The sequence below is a fragment of the Protomyctophum bolini genome (genome assembly GCF_963924005.1).
Source record: "Protomyctophum bolini genome assembly, chromosome: 14".
Classification (NCBI taxonomy): Eukaryota; Metazoa; Chordata; class Actinopteri; order Myctophiformes; family Myctophidae; genus Protomyctophum; species Protomyctophum bolini.
This window is the reverse complement of record NC_137875.1, coordinates 40,436,918-40,459,417: the sequence shown is the minus strand read 5'-3', so window position 1 is coordinate 40,459,417 and position 22,500 is coordinate 40,436,918. Positions and strand designations below refer to the sequence as shown.

Here is a 22,500-nt window from a genome sequence, read left to right as displayed (position 1 = left end):
CACGGTAGGCCCTACTTCCTGTTTTCACTCTCCAAGTTTACTTCCCAGAGAAAGACGGGGGGGAGGGGGGGGGGGGGGGGGGGCAGATCACTCTCTATAGGTACCCACCTCAGCCCCGTGTTTTTATTTAACCCATTCTGACCTGAGATCAGATTCACACGAGGTTTCCCCACTGGACACACACTGGTTCTGATGAACACCATTCTGACCTGAGATCAGATTCTAAAAATGTCAGCCGTTCTTCGATTTTTCAAAAATAGCAGACCTACAAGCTCGTAGCGCGCCACTCGGTGGCGCGCTACGAGCTTGTAGATCTGCTATTTTTCAATAGCTAAAGCACGACATGACGCCGACACCAAAATTGGGTTCCCGTTCAGAATGGCTTAACCCGTTTAGGCCTGACGACGTCGACATTTAAAAAAAAAAAGATGTTTTCTAAATCACGGTCATTTTCTGAAAACCTCGTTTGTTTTCTATATCAGTTGGACGGCGCTCAATATTTCATGTCAAGGACCCCCGAAAGATTATATGTAATTGGCTGCCGACGCCCATCTGAAAATATATTGTGATAGCATTATTGTGATAGCATGAACGATTTGAGTTAACTAAAAAAAAACGTTCGCTCTGAAAGAATACAATTCAAACAATCGGGCCACATTTTCACGATCTTTCAACAAAAAAAGCAGACCTATACAAGCGGCAGCTCGTACAGTGCGGCTATGAGCTTGTATATAGATCTGCTATTTTTTCAATGGCTGAAGTGTGACATAACAACGTTGTACGGAATGGGTTAAGGAATGTCTGATGAAGAGAGAGAGGGGGGGGGGGCGGGGGGGGGGGGGGAGGGGGGAGCTGCTCTTCTTATCAGTATCGCTTTAGTAGAAAACAAGGCGTTGTCATACAGCCATGTGAAAGAGAATCAAATTCACTCCCAGGACATTGTGATTATGTGGTCAGCAGTTCAGTGGTTGTGCGCTTCTCTCTCTCTCTCTCTCTCTCTCTCTCTCTCTCTCTCTCCAGGCGATTCCTCTCGTGTAGTATAGGGGGCTATATCTTTAATGGAGATCCCTCGTGTCTCCCCTCCCATTATTTCCTGCGTTGTCCTATAATCAGATCTAAGCTGTATATATATAGGCCACTGTGTATAACGAGCCCCGATGATGGATCCGATTGCAGTTTCAGAAAGACTGTTAACACAAAGGTATATAAACGCGTAGGTAGAAAATAAGAAATGTGTTGCTTTGCTTTGGGCTGCTGATCCGGCCTCTAGATCTGTATGGACTCCAGAGCGGATATGGAAAACGTGGAATGGAATACTCGTCTGTATACTGTTCTGTGTGAGGTATTATCGGATGCAGAAGGGGCGGGCCTTAACCCGTCCGGAACGTGGAATTAACACACTATAGTGTGACTCGGTGGTATAGACTGCAAGAGAAGTAAACAAACTAGTGTGACTCGTGGTATATAGACTGCAAGAGAAGTAAACAAACTAGTGTGACTCGGTGGTATAGACTGCAAGAGAAGTAAACAAACTAGTGTGACTCGGTGGTATATAGACTGCAAGAGAAGTAAACAAACTAGTGTGACTCGGTGGTATGCAGACTGCAAGAGAAGTAAACAAACTAGTGTGACTCGTGGTATATAGACTGCAAGAGAAGTAAACAAACTAGTGTGACTCGGTGGTATATAGACTGCAAGAGAAGTAAACAAACTAGTGTGACTCGTGGTATATAGACTGCAAGAGAAGTAAACAAACTAGTGTGACTCGTGGTATATAGACTGCAAGAGAAGTAAACAAACTAGTGTGACTCGGTGGTATATAGACTGCAAGAGAAGTAAACAAACTAGTGTGACTCGTGGTATAGACTGCAAGAGAAGTAAACAAAGTAGTGTTACTCGGTGGTATATAGACTGCAAGAGAAGTAAACAAACTAAACATGGAGGTGGAAGAAACACCTGGCACCACTTTTTATTTTATATATAAAAAAGATGGAAGTTCAAGTTTGGCATCGACCGGGCCAACGCGCTATACGAGCTTGTACGCAGGTCTGCTATTTTTGAAAAATCGAAGAACCACTGACATAGAAACATGGCTTTTTCAAGAAAGCTGCCAGGATGTGTAGAAGACATTTTTTTTTTTTAGAATCTGATCTCAGGTCAGAGAGGAGATGTGCTATATAGCGTTGATCCTGTGTGATGGAATGGGGACGGGGGGGGGACGGACGGGACGGACGGGGGGATATGATCACGTGTTAACGTGGTGGCCGTCATGGGGTCAACCCGGCTCCATTCGAGCCTCCTCCGGGCAAATCAAAGGCTATAAAGTAACGCTCCCACAGTGTCACTGAGGGCGGTTATGTAAGATCATATTCCAACTCGGCTTATTATGCAACGTTCAATTAAGCAGCATCGGAACCAAAGGTGTCCGGCTGTACTGTTGTGCTCATTGCCCTGTCCCGGATGTGTAAAGTCTGTGGTTCTCAACCAGGGGGTCCCGGGGACCACCAGTGGTCCTTGCAGAGGTTCCAGGTGGTCCCGGGGACCACCAGTGGTCCTTGCAGAGGTTCCAGGGGGTCCCGGGGACCACCAGTGGTCCTTGCAGAGGTTCCAGGGGGTCCCGGGGACCACCAGTGGTCCTTGCAGAGGTTCCAGGGGGTCCCGGGGACCACCAGTGGTCCTTGCAGAGGTTCCCAGGGGGTCCCGGGGACCACCAGTGGTCCTTGCAGAGGTTCCCAGGGGGTCCCGGGGACCACCAGTGGTCGCCGCAAAGGTTCCAGGTGGTCACGGGGACCACCAGTGGTCCTTGCAGAGGTTCCCAGGGGGTCCCGGGGACCACCAGTGGTCCTTGCAGAGGTTCCCAGGGGGTCCCGGGGACCACCAGTGGTCGCCGCAAAGGTCACAGTTAACTATATGCGATCGTGCCATTCCCCCGTCAGTCAGTCAGTGTCATCATTCAAAAGCCCCATATATGGTGCCCAGGTCTCGTGACATCACATGACATCATCAGGCGTGGAGATCCCCCGATGTCATAACAAATGCAACCTGCCGTCACAATTAAGCCCATATATGGAGATCCCTGATACCATCAATATTATTATGGATATATGTCAGTCAGAACCTGTTCTGACATCTATATATAGGGAGAAGATTTGCGGCCACCTTCCTTCCCCAGGCTCTTCTAGTACCAGTTTAAATCTACGCACTTCTACATAGACAAAAGCATGGAGAAAAAAAAGGATTCTATAGCCGTCTATACGAGGGTGTGTGTGTGTGTGTGTGTGTGTGTGTGTGTGTGTGTGTGTGTGTGTGTGCGTGTGTGTGTGTGCGTGTGTGTGTGTGTGTGTGCGCATGTCTGTGTCTGTGTGTGTGTCCAGAGCTGAACTCGCAAACCGCGCCGGACTGATGGAGTCATCGTAAATAATGATGTAATCATGGCTGATGTCATCGATGATGGCTGACGCCAGTGGCTGTCCACATATTGGAGCCACGCCCACTCCCGTTTGGAATACAGAGAGATTCATACCGTTTGATTTCTTCATCTGATCTGCCTGCATACTACTACTACTACTACTACTACTAATAGCTACCGCATTATACATAATTATGTATAGTCACTTTCATTTTCTGCTATTCCTGCTTCATGCCATGCATATATGTGTGTTGCTTTTTGCTATCCAGTGTAAGCTATGCTGTTGTGTGTGCATGCTCTGTTGTGTTTTCTTACGTGTGTGTGTGTGTGTGTGTGTGTGTGTGTGTGTGTGTGTGTGTGTGTGTGTGTGTGTGTGTGTGTGTGTGCGCGTGCGTGCGTGCATGCGTGTGTGTGTGTGTGTGTGTGTGTGTGTGTGTGTGTGTGTGTGTGTGTGTGCGCATATGTGTGTGTAAGAATCAGAGAGAGTCTGTGACTGTCGTATAGCTTAAGGTGTCTTTGGGAGGATACTGTAAGCAGGCACATGACTCCAGTTTGACTTAGCCTCCTGTGATACTGTAACAGCTCTTGGACACACACACACACACACACACACACACACACACACACACAACCACAAACACACAGCGTGCTGTTTCTCTGTGGGTCTGTTTGTGCGTGTGCGCGTGTGTGTGTGTGTGCATGCGTGTGTGTGTGTGTGTGTGTGTGTGCATGCACTTGCAGGCGCGTGTTTTCCGAGGAATGTTTCCCAGCTGTTATGCTGTATGATTAGGTTAAAATGAAGCCGAGTTTGTTAAGCTTTAGCATCATGTGATATTAACCCATTCTGGGCGGGAACCCCCTTTTGGTGTTAGCATTTGTGTTATGCTTTATAGCTGTTGAAAAATAGCAGATCTACAAGCTCGTAGGTCTGCTATTTAAAAAAAAACAAAAAAACGAAGAACGACTGATGGCTTTTTCGGAAAACTGTCTGGATGTAGAAGACATTTTTTTTAGAATCTGATCTCGGGTCAGAATGGGTTAATGTTTCCAATTGCTCCGACTCCTTTCATACGGTGTTTGGACAGACATTATATGGATGAAAGGGAGCTAGCTGACATTATCCCATTCTGAACGGGAACCCATTTTGGTGTTAGCATCATGTTATGCTTTAGCTATTGAAAAATAGCAGATCTACAAGCTCGTAGCGCGCCACTTGGTGGCGCGCTACGAGCTTGTAGGTCTGCTATTTTTGAAGAATCGAAGAGCGACTGACATGGAAGACATTTTTTAGAATCTGATCTCAGGTCAGAATGGAAAACTGTCAGGATGTAGAAGACATTTTTTTAGAATCTGATCTCAGGTCAGAATGGAAAACTGTCAGGATGTAGAAGACAATTTTTTAGAATCTGATCTCGGGTCAGAATGGAAAACTGTCAGGATGTAGAAGACATTTTTTTAGAATCTGATCTCAGGTCAGAATGGAAAACTGTCAGGATGTAGAAGACATTTTTTAGAATCTGATCTCAGGTCAGAATGGGTTACAGGCCCTCCTGGACTGAGAGAAAACACAGACACCTCTATGACGTCGCCCTTCGTCTTTGATGCTGACAATACCGCGATGAGCCACATGGCCGCCTGTCCTTTACTGCGTATTGTATACTCTTAAAGCAACATGTCATATGGGGATAATGCTGTACACATACTGTACTGTACCACTATATATAGAGTTCCAGTCACTAATAATCACCTGCCTTTCACAGGCTATAAGCATCATTTATTCAACAGGGACAACTTATGGCAGAGACAGACATGCATGCTAAACGGAAGGATAGGCATGAGTGGCTGAGTGTTTGCGTGTGCTCGCGCGCGAGCATGTGTGTGCGTGCGTGCGTGTGAGTGTGTGTGGTTGTGTGTGTGCGTGCGCGCGCCTGGTTTGTTTGAAGTGGGGCCGGTGCATTAGCAGCAGGAGTCAGGCCAGCTGTGAAGCTATTCTCTCTAGGGCTCTCTGAATGTGTTTGTGTGAATGTCTCATGTGTTTTCCATGCTTGTCTTTTGTGCGTGCGTGCGTGTGTGCGTGCGTGCGTATGCCTGCGTGTGTGTGTGTGTGTGTGTGTGTGTGTGTGTGTGTGTGTGTGTGTGTGTGTGTGTGCGCGCGCTGGCGTGTGCGTGATCTCTTGTAATGGACATCTCTTGGAGTCCACTACACATATAGCCTCAAGTGTGCACGCTTGGAAATCACTTTGGTTTGGTCTCTCTATTTCTTTGCAACTGCTGTATTCTCTGTGTGTGTGTGTGTGTGTGTGTGTGTGTGTGTGTGTGTGTGTGTGTGTGTGTGTGTGTGTGTGTGTGTGTGTGTGTGTGTGTGTGTGTGTGTGTCTCAGGCAGAAGGCTCTGGTGTCTGTCACTCCACACAGGCGCTGTGTGCTCTCTGTCACTGCGAGCAAAGATAAAGCACAATGCTCCCGCTGTTGTCCGTATTTCTCTCCTTCTCTCCGTCTCTCCATCTTTATGTCATTTCTCTCTCTTTCTTTTCTCTTGCGCAACTTCAGACAGGGTTGAGTCCCGCTCCGCTCATATCAAATGGAGCATGGACACAGTAAATGGTGAAAGAACAGGGCGGACATTGTCTTTTAAAGATTTCTTGCCTTTATTGATAGACAGACAGACAGACAGACAGACAGACAGACAGACAGACAGACAGACAGACCAGACCAGACATTCCCAGTCAAGGTGCCTGGACCGGCGGCGCTAAGCCGGCCCAGGCCACACACCTTGTTTTGATTAATTAACAGGGACAATGAACAATCAATCAAAAATGTCAGTTTTTTCCACATCGATCTATCTATCTATCTATCTATCTATCTATCTATCTATCTATCTATCTATCTATCTATCTATCTATCTATCTATCTATCTATCTATCTATCTATCTAACTGTAAATGCACCAAGTCTCTTTACAACACGTATACGCCTGTACGTCTGAAATCCAACGTAACTCGAGAACCGTTCGGCCCGCCGACTTCAAATTCGACACACGCGTTCCACCCCCCGCCCCCCCCCCCCCCCCCCCCCCCCCCCACAGGGAGTGCAGTGCCCGGTGTCGAGTCGGTCGGATGCACGGTTGTCCAGAACCACCACAAAAGGCCTCTTCCCGGGCTTATAGGGCCCTTTTTGCCCTGCAGTGTCCATAGCTGGACTGTTCTGACATCATTCTGACTGTCTGTCCGCATAGACTCCATATTTGGGCATGCCTGACAAAGAACGTGCGTGCGTGCGTGCGTGCATCCGTGGCGTGCGTGCCGGCCCAAGGCCTCATCACGGAGGGACCTTTAGTATTTGGGCCAGTGGAGTGTGTCGACTGTGTGGACTGTCTAAACACACATTATTCCATGGCTCCTTGTGTTGACGGCACAACAACACAGAGTGGAGCACAGCGCTTTAACCCATTCTGACCCGAGATCAGATTCTAAAAATGTCTTCCACATCCATGACAGTTTTCTGAAAAAGCCTGCATGTTTCTGTGGCAGTCGTCAGTCATTTTTCAAAAAATTGCAGACCTATACAAGCTCGTAGCGCGCCACTCGGTGGCGCGCTACGAGCTTGTGTAGGTCTGCTATTTTTCAATAGCTAAAGCATAACGTAATGCTAACACCATTACAGTTTCCCCATTGTGGTCCATTGTACTCATTTCATCAACTTCAGCCATGTGCAATATCACCCACTTCAATCGTTATCGACCTATACTCACCAGTGTGTTCTGATCAAGACCAATGCAGCCAGTATGGACCACATATACTGTACGTACCGTATATGGACAATATACAATTTACAATTTAGGCATTTAGCAGACGCTCTTAATCCAGAGCGACTTACATTAAGCAAGAACAAAAAAAAACATGGGAATACATCACATAAAAACATTTATCATGAAACATGCGTAAGCTAAGAAAGTAACAGTGGAATATCTATAATGAAACTATACATATAAGCTATACATCTACACTACTATGATATACATTATGTACTATGGCGTGCTATGACTACATACAATGCACTTATGCTGTTTACATAACATGCTATAAGTCTGTATCAAATGCTATCTAAGTCTACAGAATTGCTATCTAAGGGGGTGGGGTAAGTGCTATGGGCCATGGTGGAGTCTGAAAAGGTGGGTTTTCAAACTACGGCGGAAGATTTGGGAGTGATGCTGCAGTTCTGACTGCAACGGGAAGTGCATTCCACAGTTTTGGAGCCAGAAGGGAGAAGAGTTTGGTGACGTGTGGAGCGTTGTTGTCCCGGTGTTTTTAGTGAGGGTATACTTCCAGCTTCCCTGCGTTGGCTGATCTGAGTGAGCGCGAGGGTTTGTATAGGGTTCGATCATACTTGCAAGATATGCGGGGGAGCCATACCTTTGGTTGCTTTGAATGCCTATACCACGAGTATATAGGCGACCAGGGAATGCCGAAGTGACATTACCGCCGCCTATAAGTGAGAACATCTACGAAACTGACTCACGTGGAGAGTAAGGGTTATATAGGACCAGCGCCACGTCGACAACGTCAGTATGCCTTAACCCATTTTGCGCGGGAACCCCTTTTGGTGTTAGCATTACGGTATGCTTTAGCTATTGAGCTATCGTTATAGCTATTGAGCTATCGTAGCGCGCCACCGCTGTTTTTGAAAAATCGAAGAGCGACGGACACTTGGAAGACATTTTTAGAATCTGATCTCGGGTCGGAATGGAAAACTGTCAGGGTGTATAGAAGGCATTTTTAGAAACTGATCTCAGGTCAGTATATGTGTTAAATGTCCATAGACTGGCTGCGTGGAAGGGTGCCGATGGCGGCCGAATACGGACATTAAATACGGAGATAACGTCTGAAACCGCTCAGTTCTAATTTGCCCGTGATATAATACCATATGTGGTACTTGTCATCCCTGCTCCTCCATTAAAAGCAGACGCATGCACGCACGCACACACACACACACACACACACACACACGCACGCACACGCACACGCACACACACGCACAATTAGTAATTGTGTCAACATGCTACAAAAGCATTAGGAGGACACAGGAGGCCGGATAGAGAGAAAACGGCTCAATTGAATTAAGGGCTTCAATTTGATTTCCGTGCGTGCGTGTCAAAGAGAGAGAGAGAGAGAGAGAGACTATTGTCTGCATACATATAAATATGCATGCAGAATGTGCTCAACAAAGACAGGCAGATTTGGTTTTTAGACCCCCCCCCCCCCCCCTCCACATACAAAGGCGTATACACAGACTCAAATGGCAGACACACACGCTATAACCCTCGCCACGTGATGATGATGATGAAGGCCATGTGACATTTGAAGCGGTTAACTAGGGAGTATAAGCTTTAACCATAATATGGATAGAGAATGGTCTGTATGGTAGCAGCAGCTGCGTATTATCCACTCACATTTTGTACAGTGTATACTACTGGGGACCTGGACCTTTTGGTTAGCATGTAGACCAGGGGTGCCCACACTTTTGTTTTTGACTTGAGAGCTATACTTTCAAAATGACCAGCTCAACAAGACCTATATACCCATCAAAGAAATATTAGCTCGATGCTGGAAATACAGTAGTTTAACCCATTCTGAACGGGAACCCATTTTGGTGTTAGCTGCATCATGTTATGCTTTAGCCATTGAAAAATAGCAGATCTACAAGCTCATAGCGCGCCACCGAGTGGCGCGCTATGAGCTTGTAGGTCTGCTATTTTTGAAAAATCGACTGACATTTTTTTAATCTGATCTCAGGTCAGAATGGGTTGATCAGACCAGTGTGTGTCCAGTGGAAACCTCGTATGAATCTGATCTCAGGTCAGAATGGGTTAAAAAAATGGAATGGGACACATTTGAGTGGGGGAAATGGAATTGGTAGAGTTTTGTTTTGTATTGTAACTTTGGAGTGCTTTTGTGTGCAGCTCCCTTGAAAAGAAAGTACAGTCCTATCACAATGTGCAGGTTGGAGCGGACAGGATGTCAATTAATCAAGTCACTTTAATTCAAGTGGCAGATGCCAAAGAATTAAATGACAAAATGTTCAGGGGCATGCCATTCAGTGTTGTTTTCGTCGACTAAAACTAAGACTTTTCACTGACAAAAACAAATGGGAAAACTAAATGAAAACTAAGCTACGATGACTAAAACTAAGACTAAATATACTGACGATTTCGTCGACAAATAAAAACTAGACTAAAATGTTCGGAAGGGACTAGTGGTGGACAAGAGATCCAGCATAAGTCATTTTACACTTGGTTGCATGCTGATCTACGAGCTTGTAGATCGGCTATTTTCAGCGAGTGTAAAAACGACTCATTACGACGGCATCAACGCCCGCCAAAATACCATTTTAGTCGACTAAATCAACTGTAGATTTAGTCGACTAAAATCTTATGACATTCAGTCGACTAAAACTACAATAACACTAAGACATTCCAGGTGACTAAAATGTGACTAAAACTAAATGAAGTTTCAGTCCAAAGACTTATATGACTAAACTAAAATAGAAATGTGCTGCCAAAAACTGAGACCGAGTCCATGGAGATATAGAGCGGAGATTGAGGTCACAGATGGGCGCTCTGGTCAACTTAACCCATTTTTGGGGCGAGAACCCCTTTTGGTGTTTTAAGCATTATGTTATATACTTTAGTTTAGCCACTGAAAAATAGCAGATCTTACAAGCTCGTAGCGCGGCACCGAGTGCCGCGCTACGAGCTTGTAGGTCTGCTATTTTTGAAAAATAGTGAAAATGTGCCTCACAGAGTTTCAGTTTTTTAAGGGGAGGGGATCCCTGGAACAACATATGTTCAGATGGGGGGGGGGGGGGGGGGGGTCGGCGGCATAATCATTTTTGGGGGTCCTTGGACATGGAATATTGAGAACCACTGATACAGAAACATGAGGTTTTTCAGAAAGAAAAAAAAAGACATTTAAAATATTTTTATTTTATTTTATTTTGACGTCAGGCCTAACTGGGTTAATATACCAGGGGGGCAGTCAGACAGATTTTTTGTGAAGCCACTAAGGAAATGAAAGTTCATATAATGGCCTGTTGTGGCGCTATCATTGGGCTCAAAAAAACCCATAGCCCCATAGAAGTCCATGTATTTGGGCCCAACTTCACCTAGACTGTATTACCTTAACACATTTTGTACATAATACGTCCTGAAACGTCATAAGGATTGGAACCGAGAGGTGCCTTAGACGTCTGTGGACGTCCTAGCGACGTCCAAACGACGCGGGGCGAGATAATAATATTCAGAATAATTACTTCTTTTTTTTTTGGCATTTCGCTTTTCGCTTGCCGTATGCTAACGCTCTGTGAAACTATTAGCTTGTCATTGACTCCCATGTTAGCGCGGCGGAAAGAATGACTCGTATCTCCTCATCCAGGGCGCTCTCCGTGGTGATGAATGGATCGATATGCTGGCGCTGCGTTTCTGCTCCTCATCCGTCTCTCCCGCAAAATATGAACTCTTTTTGTAGCGTATATAAATATATTAAGATGATCGGAGATTGTGATGGCACTTTGTCAGTCAACTTTTTTAAGAAAGTATTTCCGGTTCATGGCTTTCAAAATGGAAGCGATCACTACTCTGGCGATTACTCCGGCGCAAGCAACGCCTTTATTTTGATGCAGTTCCGGTACTAAATGTGTTAATAAACATGGTCATGAATACTTTTCGCTTCCAGTCACTAGTTTAAAGTCTCATTTCTAATGTCATAATATTCTTTTTGGAAAATGATGGCCATTTATAAAAAAAAATGACCATAAAGTCGCGCATGTTCTGAGGGGCGTGGCTACCGTTACAGTTCATGAACGGGATCCCCCACCCACTCGAGTCAAAATAAAAACCAACGAAGAAGAAGGGGGGGAAGTCCCGCCTCGTTGTCTGGGCCAGCCAATGGTCAAACTGGGCTCAAACGGATCTTGAAAGATGGCGACTTACAGTGCAAGGGATTTCAGGCTTCATTTTACGTTCATGTTAGACCCGGGGAACGCTTTGTCCATATTTTTTACAGTCTATGGTTAATACCTAGCTTCAGCAGTATGGTATAGCTAAATGATAGTTTGGAACCCAAATGGAACCTTATGGGTCTGTAACTCTGAGAGTGTATACAAATGGAACCCAAAACGGGTCCGTTTGGTTCCATTTCTATACTCAGAGTTAAATTTAACATTGATTTTATACAATCTTAATTGGGGGGTCCTGCAGAGATGGAATAGAAATGCCATTAAATGGGGGGTCCGTAGACTATAAATGCATGTCAAACTATGGGGGGATCCTTGAAATTAAACGGGTTGAGAATCACTGCTAGAGCTGTACAAATCTTCTCTTCTCCAGGGCTTGATACTACTGAGGTTCATATAGGGTCCTTTATGCACCCATGTTGCCTACATACAGAAACACAGTATAAGGGATACAATGTGGGAGATATTTTGGTGCTAAAGTAATACAATGATGCACACCGCAATGAGTCACATGCTAACATGGTGTACGCACGCACGTGCACGCACGCACCCACACACACACACACACACACACACACACACACACACACACACACACACACACAGGGGCCTTTTCCTTCCTTAGCTAGCTCTATATTTAGTGACAACTGCACCTGCGTGTCTGAGCACGCTCACAAAGCAGCTGATGAATGGGGGGCCTGTGACCTTAGAGGAAGGGAGGCGGTGTGTGTGTGTGTGTGTGTGTGTGTGTGTGTGTGTGTGTGTGTGTGTGTGTGTGTGTGTGTGTGTGTGTGCGTGTGTGTGTGCGTGTCCGTGTGTGTGTGTGTGTGTGTGTGTGTGTGTGTGTGTGTGTGTGTGTGTGCGTGTGTGTGTGTGTGTGCGTGTGTGTGTGCGTGTCCGTGTGTGTGTGTGTGTGTGTGAGGTGAGGCGAGGCACAGATAGCTGACCCCATAGCTATAGCCAGCACGTCATAACGCCATTTACTGATCTCAATGACATCATGACTATGATCACAATGGGCTTTGACGTCAATTAGGTGTTTTTTTTTTTAGAGTAGCCTAATTGGGTCATATACAGTAGGTTACTTTGGGTAATTTGACGATTGAATACGTTAGATTAAAACTACGTATTGTTTAGGGTTTTATTATATATAAGCTACGTACTGTTTAGGGTTTAGGGTTTTATTTAAGCTACGTACTGTTTAGGGTTTAGGGTTTGATTTCCGTCAGCAATTGGAGGCAATCTCTTTGCACACTACATGCATTTTAACCCATTCTGGGCCGGGAAACCCTTTCGGTGTTTTAACAAAGCATCATGTCATGTGCTTTAGCTATTGAAAAATAGCAGACCTACACAAGCTCGTAGCGCGCCACCGAGTGGCGCGCTACGAGCTTGTAGGTCTGCTATTTTAGAAAAATCGTGAAAATGTGGCACAAATCTTTGAATATATATTCTTTCAGAATATATAAAGAGTTAAAGATATATAATACTGACCAGGAACCGGTATATTTTTGTAGGTCATACTAAGACACAGTGATGATGTATAGATTCCGCATCATTTCAGGCGATTGCAATAATCACTTCCGGCAGTAACCTTTTACATTGTCATCGTCATAATCATCATCATTTATTGTTATGACATTCCGAGCCTCTGTGGATTACGTGATGAGTTAATCCTTGCGGACATGATGGCAGGGGAGCTGGAAGCAATGGGGGCTGATAGAGTAAAACTGTTTTTAAGTGGTGCAACCACTTCTACAACCAGCTCGCAATGTCCATGTACCCGTTTGTGTCGTATAGGTACGTCAATGAGCACGAGTGGTGTGCGCATGCGTGCGCGTGCACCACTGGTGTGCGCACGCACCCGCAACCGTGTGCGTAGTGCCGTGCATGTGCGCGTGCACCACTGGTGTGCGCCACCAGCGTGCACCACTGGTGTGTGGATGTTGTTGCTACATAATTAGCGTCAATGCTAGCGAGCTAAAATATAGCCATCCTTGCTCTAGAAAGCACCAATGTTTCCATCTAGACCACCGGATTATCAGCAAAGACCTCCGAAAATCGCGCTAATGGACCAAACCATGGAGAGCTCCGTAGATTAGGAGTTATTCGGCTTTTAGAGAGGGCAGTTGCACCACTTGGTTCACACAGGTGTGATTTTTTTAGCACATAGCGCAGCATGTAGTGTACACACACACACACACACACACACGCACACGCACACGCACACGCATGCACGCACGCACATACACACAGCAAATACAGTGTTCTATTTCACCAATAGAACCAATAGTGTTGGACTTTATACAGTTACTTGTATTGGAGATTAAGAGCGTGTGTACATGATGCAAATCACAGTCAATGACACACGACACGCGACACACATTTGAACACCCCATTTCTGCATGGCGGCAGAAGCAGCAGCAATGAACAATAACGTATAATGTCCTACCTATCATGTGCCTTCCCTTTAATCCAATTAATTAATCCAACCAGGCAATATAGTTGCTTCTAAAAACCCATGTTTCTATGTGTGTCAGTGGTGCTCAACCCTTTTCATGTTTCAAGGACCCCCCCAGAAATTCTCTCTATTGGGCCACGGACCGTCGGACCCCCATATTTGTCAATAGCTAAATTATAACATGATGTTTTCAAGACACCAAAAGGGGTTCCCGCCCGTCGCCCCCAAGATGGGTTGAATGAGTTTGCGACACGCTCTCCGGCTCAAATCTAAACATTGGTGCAACCACTTAACAGGTTTGTGTATGCAGTAGGCTTATACCACCTGTAACAAAGGTTCCTTCCTATATACTGCCTAATGCTGGTATAGAGACGGCAAACGGCGAAACCTGCTGGAACGGTAAAAAGATGAAATATTTTAACATCGATATACCCGTGCCGACGTCCCGTTCCGTTTTACCGTCCCCGGCGTACCAAATTAGTTTGGTTTTTTTCCGTCATGCCGTCTGCGCCTGATTCCATGTGAATGCGGCATTAGCGATATACGGTGTAGGCCTATATTAGCCTATACTCATTACTCAAACAAAACACCTTTTTTACTAAGTTAAATACAGTATTGTTGCAACAGATATGTTTGTGTGTGTATAAAGAAAATGATTTAGGCATTTGCGCCGGGTAGAAATGGGTAAAAGATCCTTGAGCACACATCCTTGACACATGGTTCTTGGATCTTTCCTCCCCATGTCTAGTCTAGTCTAGTCTAGTCTAGTCTAGTCTAGTCTAGTCTAGTCTAGTGTCTAGTCTAGTGTCTAGTCTAGTCTACGCTGTCTCCCTCTCAGCTTTCCTACAGTCCGTCTTTTCTTATACATGCAATCTCCTTCTCAGCTTTCTGAAAGCACACAAATAATTAGATATGAGGGAAATAATTTGATTAGGAAAATAATTAGACGATCCATTCTCCTGAACACGCACCGCACGCACGCACGCACACGCGCATACACACACACACACACACACACACACACACACACACGCACACACGCACACACACACACACACACACACACACACACGCACACACACACACACACACACACACACACACAGGGTCAGACTCATTTCATCTAAAGCTACGGTGATATTTAGCAAGGACAAGGACAAATAAAGACAGCAAAGCTAGCTGTTTTCCATTCCAGACAAGCTCTCCCCCCTCCAATGCAGCACCTTTTCCTGGCTTTATAGACTTATCTCCCCGTGTCTAACTTAAAGGAGAATTCCATGCTAGAACGCTTTCTTATCTTTCTTACCTTTCTTTGTAGTTGTTACGTCCCCACCAAAGAGGTCCAGGTGTTTTTTTGTGCAAAAACTCCTTATTGGCTATTTTCCCTATACCATAAGCCCTCAATGACTTGCATTGCATTGAATGGGAATTGAATGGGGCTATGGGGTGTTATGCTAGTTCGCTTATTTCCATCGAAAGAAGTAGTAAAGTGTGCCGCTTGGGATATTATTTACATTATGAAGAGAGGATATATACAAAGAAATTATAATTTTGATCGATGGAAATAAGCGAATTAGCACAACACCCCATAGCCCCATTCAATTCCCATTCAATTCAATGCAATTCATTTAGGGCTTATGGTAGGGGAAACAGCCAATAAGGAGCTTTTGCACAAAATAACACCTGGACCTCTTTGGTGGGGACGTAACAACTACAAAGAAAGGTAAGAAAGCCTTTTAGTATGGAATTCTCCTTTAACACAACACACTATATGGCAGAGCGATAGAGGCCTATGCAGTATTGGTGTTATTTCATTTTCATGTACATATAGGCAGTATAGATTTGTCTAGCAATGTGTTATTTTATTTGACACAAATCTATACTTTGGATCATCGCAAACGGCCATTCAGTTCTCACACACATTGTATGTAGATTGTAGATACTATAGAGAAATCTGCCACAGTCAGAAACGTGGTATGAGCAGATTTAAATGAGCAACGGTGAGGTTTAAACAAGAACTTCCAAGTCGGGACGGATTTTGACAACGTAGCTTTGTGTGACTGCACATATTCACGTCATAGCATGTGTGAACCCTTAATCCATTCTGAACAGGAACCCATTTTGGTGTCAGCATCATGTCATGCTTTAGCTATTGAAAAATAGCAGATCTACAAGCTCATAGCGCGCCACCGAGTGGCGCGCTACGAGCTTGTAGGTCTGCTATTTTTGAAAAATCCAAGAACGACTGACATTTTTTAAAATCTGATCTCAGGTCAGAATGGGTTCATCAGACCAGTGTGCATGTGTCCAGTGGAAAACCTCATATGAATCTGATCTCAGGTCAGAATGGGTTAATACAGCCAGTGCAGTATTAAGGTGTTAGGTGTTAGTGTCACATATATATATATGCTTTAACCAGTTTCTATGTCAGCTCAGCATATACTGCCAACAACTATTGGCGTGGAGAGAGGGAATGTATAGAACTGGATGTTTCTGCTGAAGATATACCCCAAAATACTCCTATTCCTGGCAAGATAAATGTGCTGAATTAGAGAGAGATTCTAACCCGGGTGGTTTGATGGATGATAGGCCTCTCTCTAGGCCCAGCCCAAGAGGAACTTTATTAGAGAGAGATTCTAACCCTGGTGGTTTGGTGGATGATAGGCCTCTCTCTAGGCCCAGCCCAAGAGGAACTTTATTAGAGAGAGATTCTAACCCTGGTGGTTTGATGGATGATAGGCCTCTCTCTAGGCCCAGCCCAAGAGGAACTTTATTAGAGAGAGATTCTAACCCGGGTGGTTTGATGGATGATAGGCCTCTCTCTAGGCCCAGCCCAAGAGGAACTTTATTAGAGAGAGATTCTAACCCTGGTGGTTTGGTGGATGATAGGCCTCTCTCTAGGCCCAGCCCAAGAGGAACTTTATTAGAGAGAGATTCTAACCCGGGTGGTTTGATGGATGATAGGCCTCTCTCTAGGCCCAGCCCAAGAGGAACTTTAGAGAGAGATTCTAACCCGGGTGGTTTGATGGATGATAGGCCTCTCTCTAGGCCCAGCCCAAGAGGAACTTTATTAGAGAGAGATTCTAACCCTGGTGGTTTGATGGATGATAGGCCTCTCTCTAGGCCCAGCCCAAGAGGAACTTTATTAGAGAGAGATTCTAACCCGGGTGGTTTGATGGATGATAGGCCTCTCTCTAGGCCCAGCCCAAGAGGAACTTTATTAGAGAGAGATTCTAACCCGGGTGGTTTGATGGATATAGGCCTCTCTCTAGGCCCAGCCCAAGAGGAACTTTATTAGAGAGAGATTCTAACCCGGGTGGTTTGATGGATGATAGGCCTCTCTCTAGGCCCAGCCCAAGAGGAACTTTATTAGAGAGAGATTCTAACCCTGGTGGTTTGGTGGATGATAGGCCTCTCTCTAGGCCCAGCCCAAGAGGATTTTTATTAGAGAGAGATTCTAACCCGGGTGGTTTGATGGATGATAGGCCTCTCTCTAGGCCCAGCCCAAGAGGAACTTTATTAGAGAGAGATTCTAACCCGGGTGGTTTGATGGATGATAGGCCTCTCTCTAGGCCCAGCCCAAGAGGATTTTTATTAGAGAGAGATTCTAACCCGGGTGGTTTGATGGATGATAGGCCTCTCTCTAGGCCCAGCCCAAGAGGAACTTTATTAGAGAGAGATTCTAACCCGGGTGGTTTGGTGGATGATAGGCCTCTCTCTAGGCCCAGCCCAAGAGGAACTTTATTAGAGAGAGATTCTAACCCTGGTGGTTTGGTGGATGATAGGCCTCTCTCTAGACCCAGCCCAAGAGGAACTTTATTAGAGAGAGATTCTAACCCTGGTGGTTTGATGGATATAGGCCTCTCTCTAGGCCCAGCCCAAGAGGAACTTTATTAGAGAGAGATTCTAACCCGGGTGGTTTGATGGATGATAGGCCTCTCTCTAGGCCCAGCCCAAGAGGAACTTTATTAGAGAGAGATTCTAACCCTGGTGGTTTGATGGATGATAGGCCTCTCTCTAGGCCCAGCCCAAGAGGAACTTTTCGGTGAAAAAAATCAGACCAAGTTAGCCAGGCAGGGACCAGGGCCCACGCCCTGGGGACCTCTGCCCAGGCACAGACACTCATCCCTGGGGGACATCACCAGGGTCCATCACCATGGGACCAGGGCCTACGCCCTGGGGACCTCTGCCCAGGCACAGACACTCATCCCTGGGGGACATCACCAGGGTCCATCACCAGGGACTACGCCCTGGGGACCTCTGCCCATGGGAAGAGGTCCCCAGGGCGTGGGCCCTGGTCCCTGCCTGGCTAACTTGGTTTCGCCGACTGGAGTCGGCGATCGCTGGCAGGGGGGGCCCGCGGTCGTCCGCCGCATTTCTAACCACCAGGACAGAGAGGACAGAGGTGCACGCTTACTACCCCAAGACAGAGCCTGTCTTGGGGCCTAGACTTTGCGGACGACCGCCCTCACGAGGCAAACTAAGCTCACGACGCTTTTTGGACTGTTGGCTTCTCATGACATGGGCCAGAATATATACATAGGGATAAGTGCGGAGCTGTTTCACTTTGTCATGAGCCGACAGATGTTCTCTCCGTCCTCCTCCTCCTCCTCCTCCGTCTCTCTGCTCTTCATCTGCTCCTGTATATACATTAGCGTACCCTATACTGTATACATATATACTGTACCCTAGTGTGTATACATCACTGTACCCACGCCTAGTGCTTCACAGCAACAAGACTCGCGCGCTCGTGTGTGTGACCCATTTAGGCCTGACCTCGAAATTAAAAAAAAAAAAAAAATCTTCTAAAATCCTCCAGTTTTCTGAAATAAATATTTTCACGTTTTTTCAAAAATAGCAGACCTATATACAAGCTCGTAGCGCGCCACTCGGTGGCGCACTATGAGCTTGTAGGTAGCTATTTAGGTAGCTATTTTTCAATAGCTAAATTATAACATGATGTTTAAAACACCAAAAGGGGTTCCGGCCCCCAAAATGGGATAAGTTGTATTACTATAATATTTGTGAAGGCTAAATGCAGAGGTGCATGGTCAGAGCACTTGACCGCAGTACTCGAGTGAGAGTACAAATACGACCCGGTCAAATTTACTCCACTACAAGTAAAAAGTATATTCTTCCTGTTAGAGGAATAGTAAAAAAAAAAAGGTGCTTTTGCTTTTAAATATACGTAATATATTCAAGAGTACATGCTTTTAAAAATAACTTCAAGTGCAAGTAAAAGTACATTTCTTATTTTTCCACATCAACGGATTGCTTTAATCGTTTAACAATTAATTTATAGGACCAAGTTGCAACTATAAGAGAAGTAACTCTGACGCCACCTGCACTGCTGCATGCCCTGATGTGCTTTCTTGTAGAACTATACGTTATACATCTTAGTATAACGGGATTACACTTTCCAGAACACGGGCCACGGTGGCACAGTCGGTAGTGCTGTCGCCTCACAGCTAGAAGGTCCTGGGTTCGATTCCCGCTCGGGGCACTGTGGGTGCTGGCGGGGTGTTTCCTCCTCCGCGTCCTCAGTGCCCATACCCGAAGGCGGGGTTGGCGAAAGGGCCTTTCTGTGTGGAGTTTGCATGTTCTCCCCATGTCCCCCATAGGGTAGGTACCCTCACAAAAACATGCAGTAATCCTGGTCTCTAAACTGCCTCCCCCTGGCCAGCCGGGGCGCCTGATGGAGGGGAAAGGAACTGGTTGGAATAACGTGTTCCTTCCACGCGCTACGTCCAACCAGGGAAACTCCCCCCCTGTCAGGTGTAAAGGAGCAACTTGGACACTCAGGCATGAAGGGAGCATGAGTTAAGTCCGTTGCTCTCCCCAGGTTGGCGGAGGGTGTGTAGAGCCCAGGATCACAGTAGATGATTGGCACAGGGGTGAAAAATGGGTTACAAAATCGTGGGATAAAAAATATATTTAGAAAAAAAAGGATTACACTTTCCTTTGTTGATGCAATACAAACAAAAAGAAGGAAAACAAAACAAGCCAACCTAAAAGTACTCGGTATTTTACAGCCTTCCTGCTCGAGTAAAAGTAGAATATTTGTCTTGGAACTCGAGTACTCGAAGTACAGTACATCAAGTGCATTTTCTCATTCACATTTAGTTACAGTACTGTCCACGTATGGCCAACGTTTCCCCCGCAAGTATCTAGCAGAAAAATTGTTGTTTTTTTGTTTAATATGGATAAAGATTCTGTGGGGAAATATTCCAGTAATAGGATTATTAGATGCTTGTGGTGATTGGGTCCAATATTTAGTTCAGTGACCACGGTCAGAAACATGTGCTCATGTTCAACTCTCCCATTGGAATGAATATAGACTCCAGCCTTCTGAAATAATATATATTCAAAGATTTGTGGCACATTTTCACGATTTTTCAAAAATAGCCGACCTACAAGCTCGTAGCGCGCCACTCGGTGGCGCGCTACGAGCTTGTAGATCTGCTATTTTTCGATAGCTAAATAATGCTTATAGTTAAAACACCAAAAACGGGTCCCCAAAAAGTAACATTTTTCTTGAATAAAAAAAACAGATTCATGTTTTTGAAGAGCATTTTAATCCACGGGTAACAATGATTTAAATGTATTTTAAATGTGTTAAAGAAGTTAATATTAGCTTTTTCTGCAGTATACTGGCAATCCTGTTACATTGGGAAGGATGCCAAGTACAGTAAAGGAGGGGGTGTGTGTTTACTATAGGCCTCAAACTTTTGTATTTATTTTGTATTTTAATTCGTTTTTAAATCCCTTTATGTCATTGTGTAAATAACGCATGGGACATGGATTATAGCTTTGTTTGAGTCGATTACCAACTACCTATCGTTGTCTTGATAGGATCCACCTGGATTAGGTATTGATTGATTGATTGATTGATTGATTGAAATATTTATTAACAGTTTGCAGAATCACAGTATACATTTCAAGCACAAACTCAATACAAAGACTGTTGTTGACTGTGAGTGGACGACCCAATTAAGCATTACACTTGTTTACAATTACAGTACACCTTGTTCAATTCATCAAAACATTTAGAGACGCACAAATAAGACACTTCTATATACCGGTATAGTCAAAGAACAGAACAGGAATTCATCATTGTAGCCTGAAGGTATATAGCACTGTATGAACTGGTTTGAAATGGGTTTTTTTTCTCCCAAGCCTTATTCTTTGATTCTTATATTTTGTTACATTATTATTATAATACATCTGTGCCTAGGGGCCTGCACTGTTACAGGACTATAGTATTGGCCTTTGTTTTTTTGGGGGAAAAATAAATATACTTAAAAAACGGCATTATAGACTTTTATCTATATACTTTTTGGAGTCGTTGCCGTTCTACCGGCTTGGCATTAATAAAAATGCCATTCTGAGATGTTTATATCCTCACACACACAAGTATAGTAACGTCAGCACACTGTGCGTGCGTGCGTGCGTGCGTGCGTGCGTTGCGTGCGTGTGTGCGTTGCGTGCGTGCGTTGCGTGCGTGCGTGCGTGCGTGCGTGCGTGTAGCAGATCATGGACACCGTGGTGGGTGCTGCTGGTTGCTGCTCGTAGAAAGCTCAGCAAGTCCCCGACCCTTTGCCACTTTTAGCTTCGCTATAACACAAACTCAGTGCACACGCTTATATACACACACACACACACATGCTAGTGTAAATGCAACAAGAAACAGACACAACATATAGCTTTATAAATGAGCAGATATTCCGTTCACGACGTGTTGGTTATATATCAATAGGTAAGTAAGGTAAGGCCTTGCCGAGCCATGAGGCCGCATGAGAGAACTGCCTCATAGAGAATTATTTTTCCTCCGGTGAAAAGAAATCCCAAAAAGTACCGTTTATAAGTGTGGGGGGGGGGGGGGGGGGTCATGGGGGTCCATGCACTAAGGAAAGTATATTTTCTAATGACACTTAACCCGCCTTTGTTTTGGTGAGTAGCAAAAAGCGTTCTTTCTATTTACGCTAAAGAGGAGAGGCTGGTCTGATTTGAGATTTGAGATTTAAAACCCAAAGTCCCCGTAGCCTTATATACTGCCGGGCAGATAGAAGCAGTATAGAAGGCTATATGGACCAGAGCTAGCTTTATAGCTATCGAAAAATAGCAGACCTATACAAGCTCGTAGCGCGCCACCGAGTGGCGCGCTACGAGCTTGTATAGGTCTGCTATTTTTGAAAAATCTTAAGAACGACTGACACACACATAGAAACATAGCTTTTTTCAGAAAACTGCCAGGATCTAGAGAAGACATTTCTAGAATCCGATCTCAGGTAAAAAAATGGGTTAAATCGTCATTCAGTCGCCATTAATCTTTCCGTCTGTTCTCCCCTCCCTTCCCCCCTCTCTCTTCCCCCAACTATGTCTCCCTCTCTCCCTCATTGTGCATGCAGATTGACCTGGAACCGGAGGGGAGGGTGTATGTGGTCATTGAGCTGTCGGGATCTTCTAGTGAAGGTAAGAGCTTGGCAGCCACGCCCAAATAGGGCATTCACTTCTAGTCATTTTTACTAGTCGACTAGTGAACTAGTCGACTAGTTGCTTAATGCCCTTAACCCTCTAGCACCCAGAGTTGCTTTTTAGCTACAATTTTATTTTAATTAATTA

The 22,500-nt window shown here is 45.1% G+C and overlaps 1 protein-coding gene across 1 annotated transcript in view; it reads left to right on the top strand.

Moving 5' to 3' along the window:
• Positions 1–22,500, top strand: part of LOC308328882 (protein kinase C epsilon type-like) — a 111,894-nt gene that overhangs the window by 14,401 nt on the left and 74,993 nt on the right. The window contains exon 2 of the mRNA XM_080782994.1: positions 22,287–22,350. Within this exon, the coding sequence (XP_080639120.1) occupies positions 22,287–22,350 (64 nt within the window). The remainder of the gene's footprint in view (positions 1–22,286; positions 22,351–22,500) is intronic.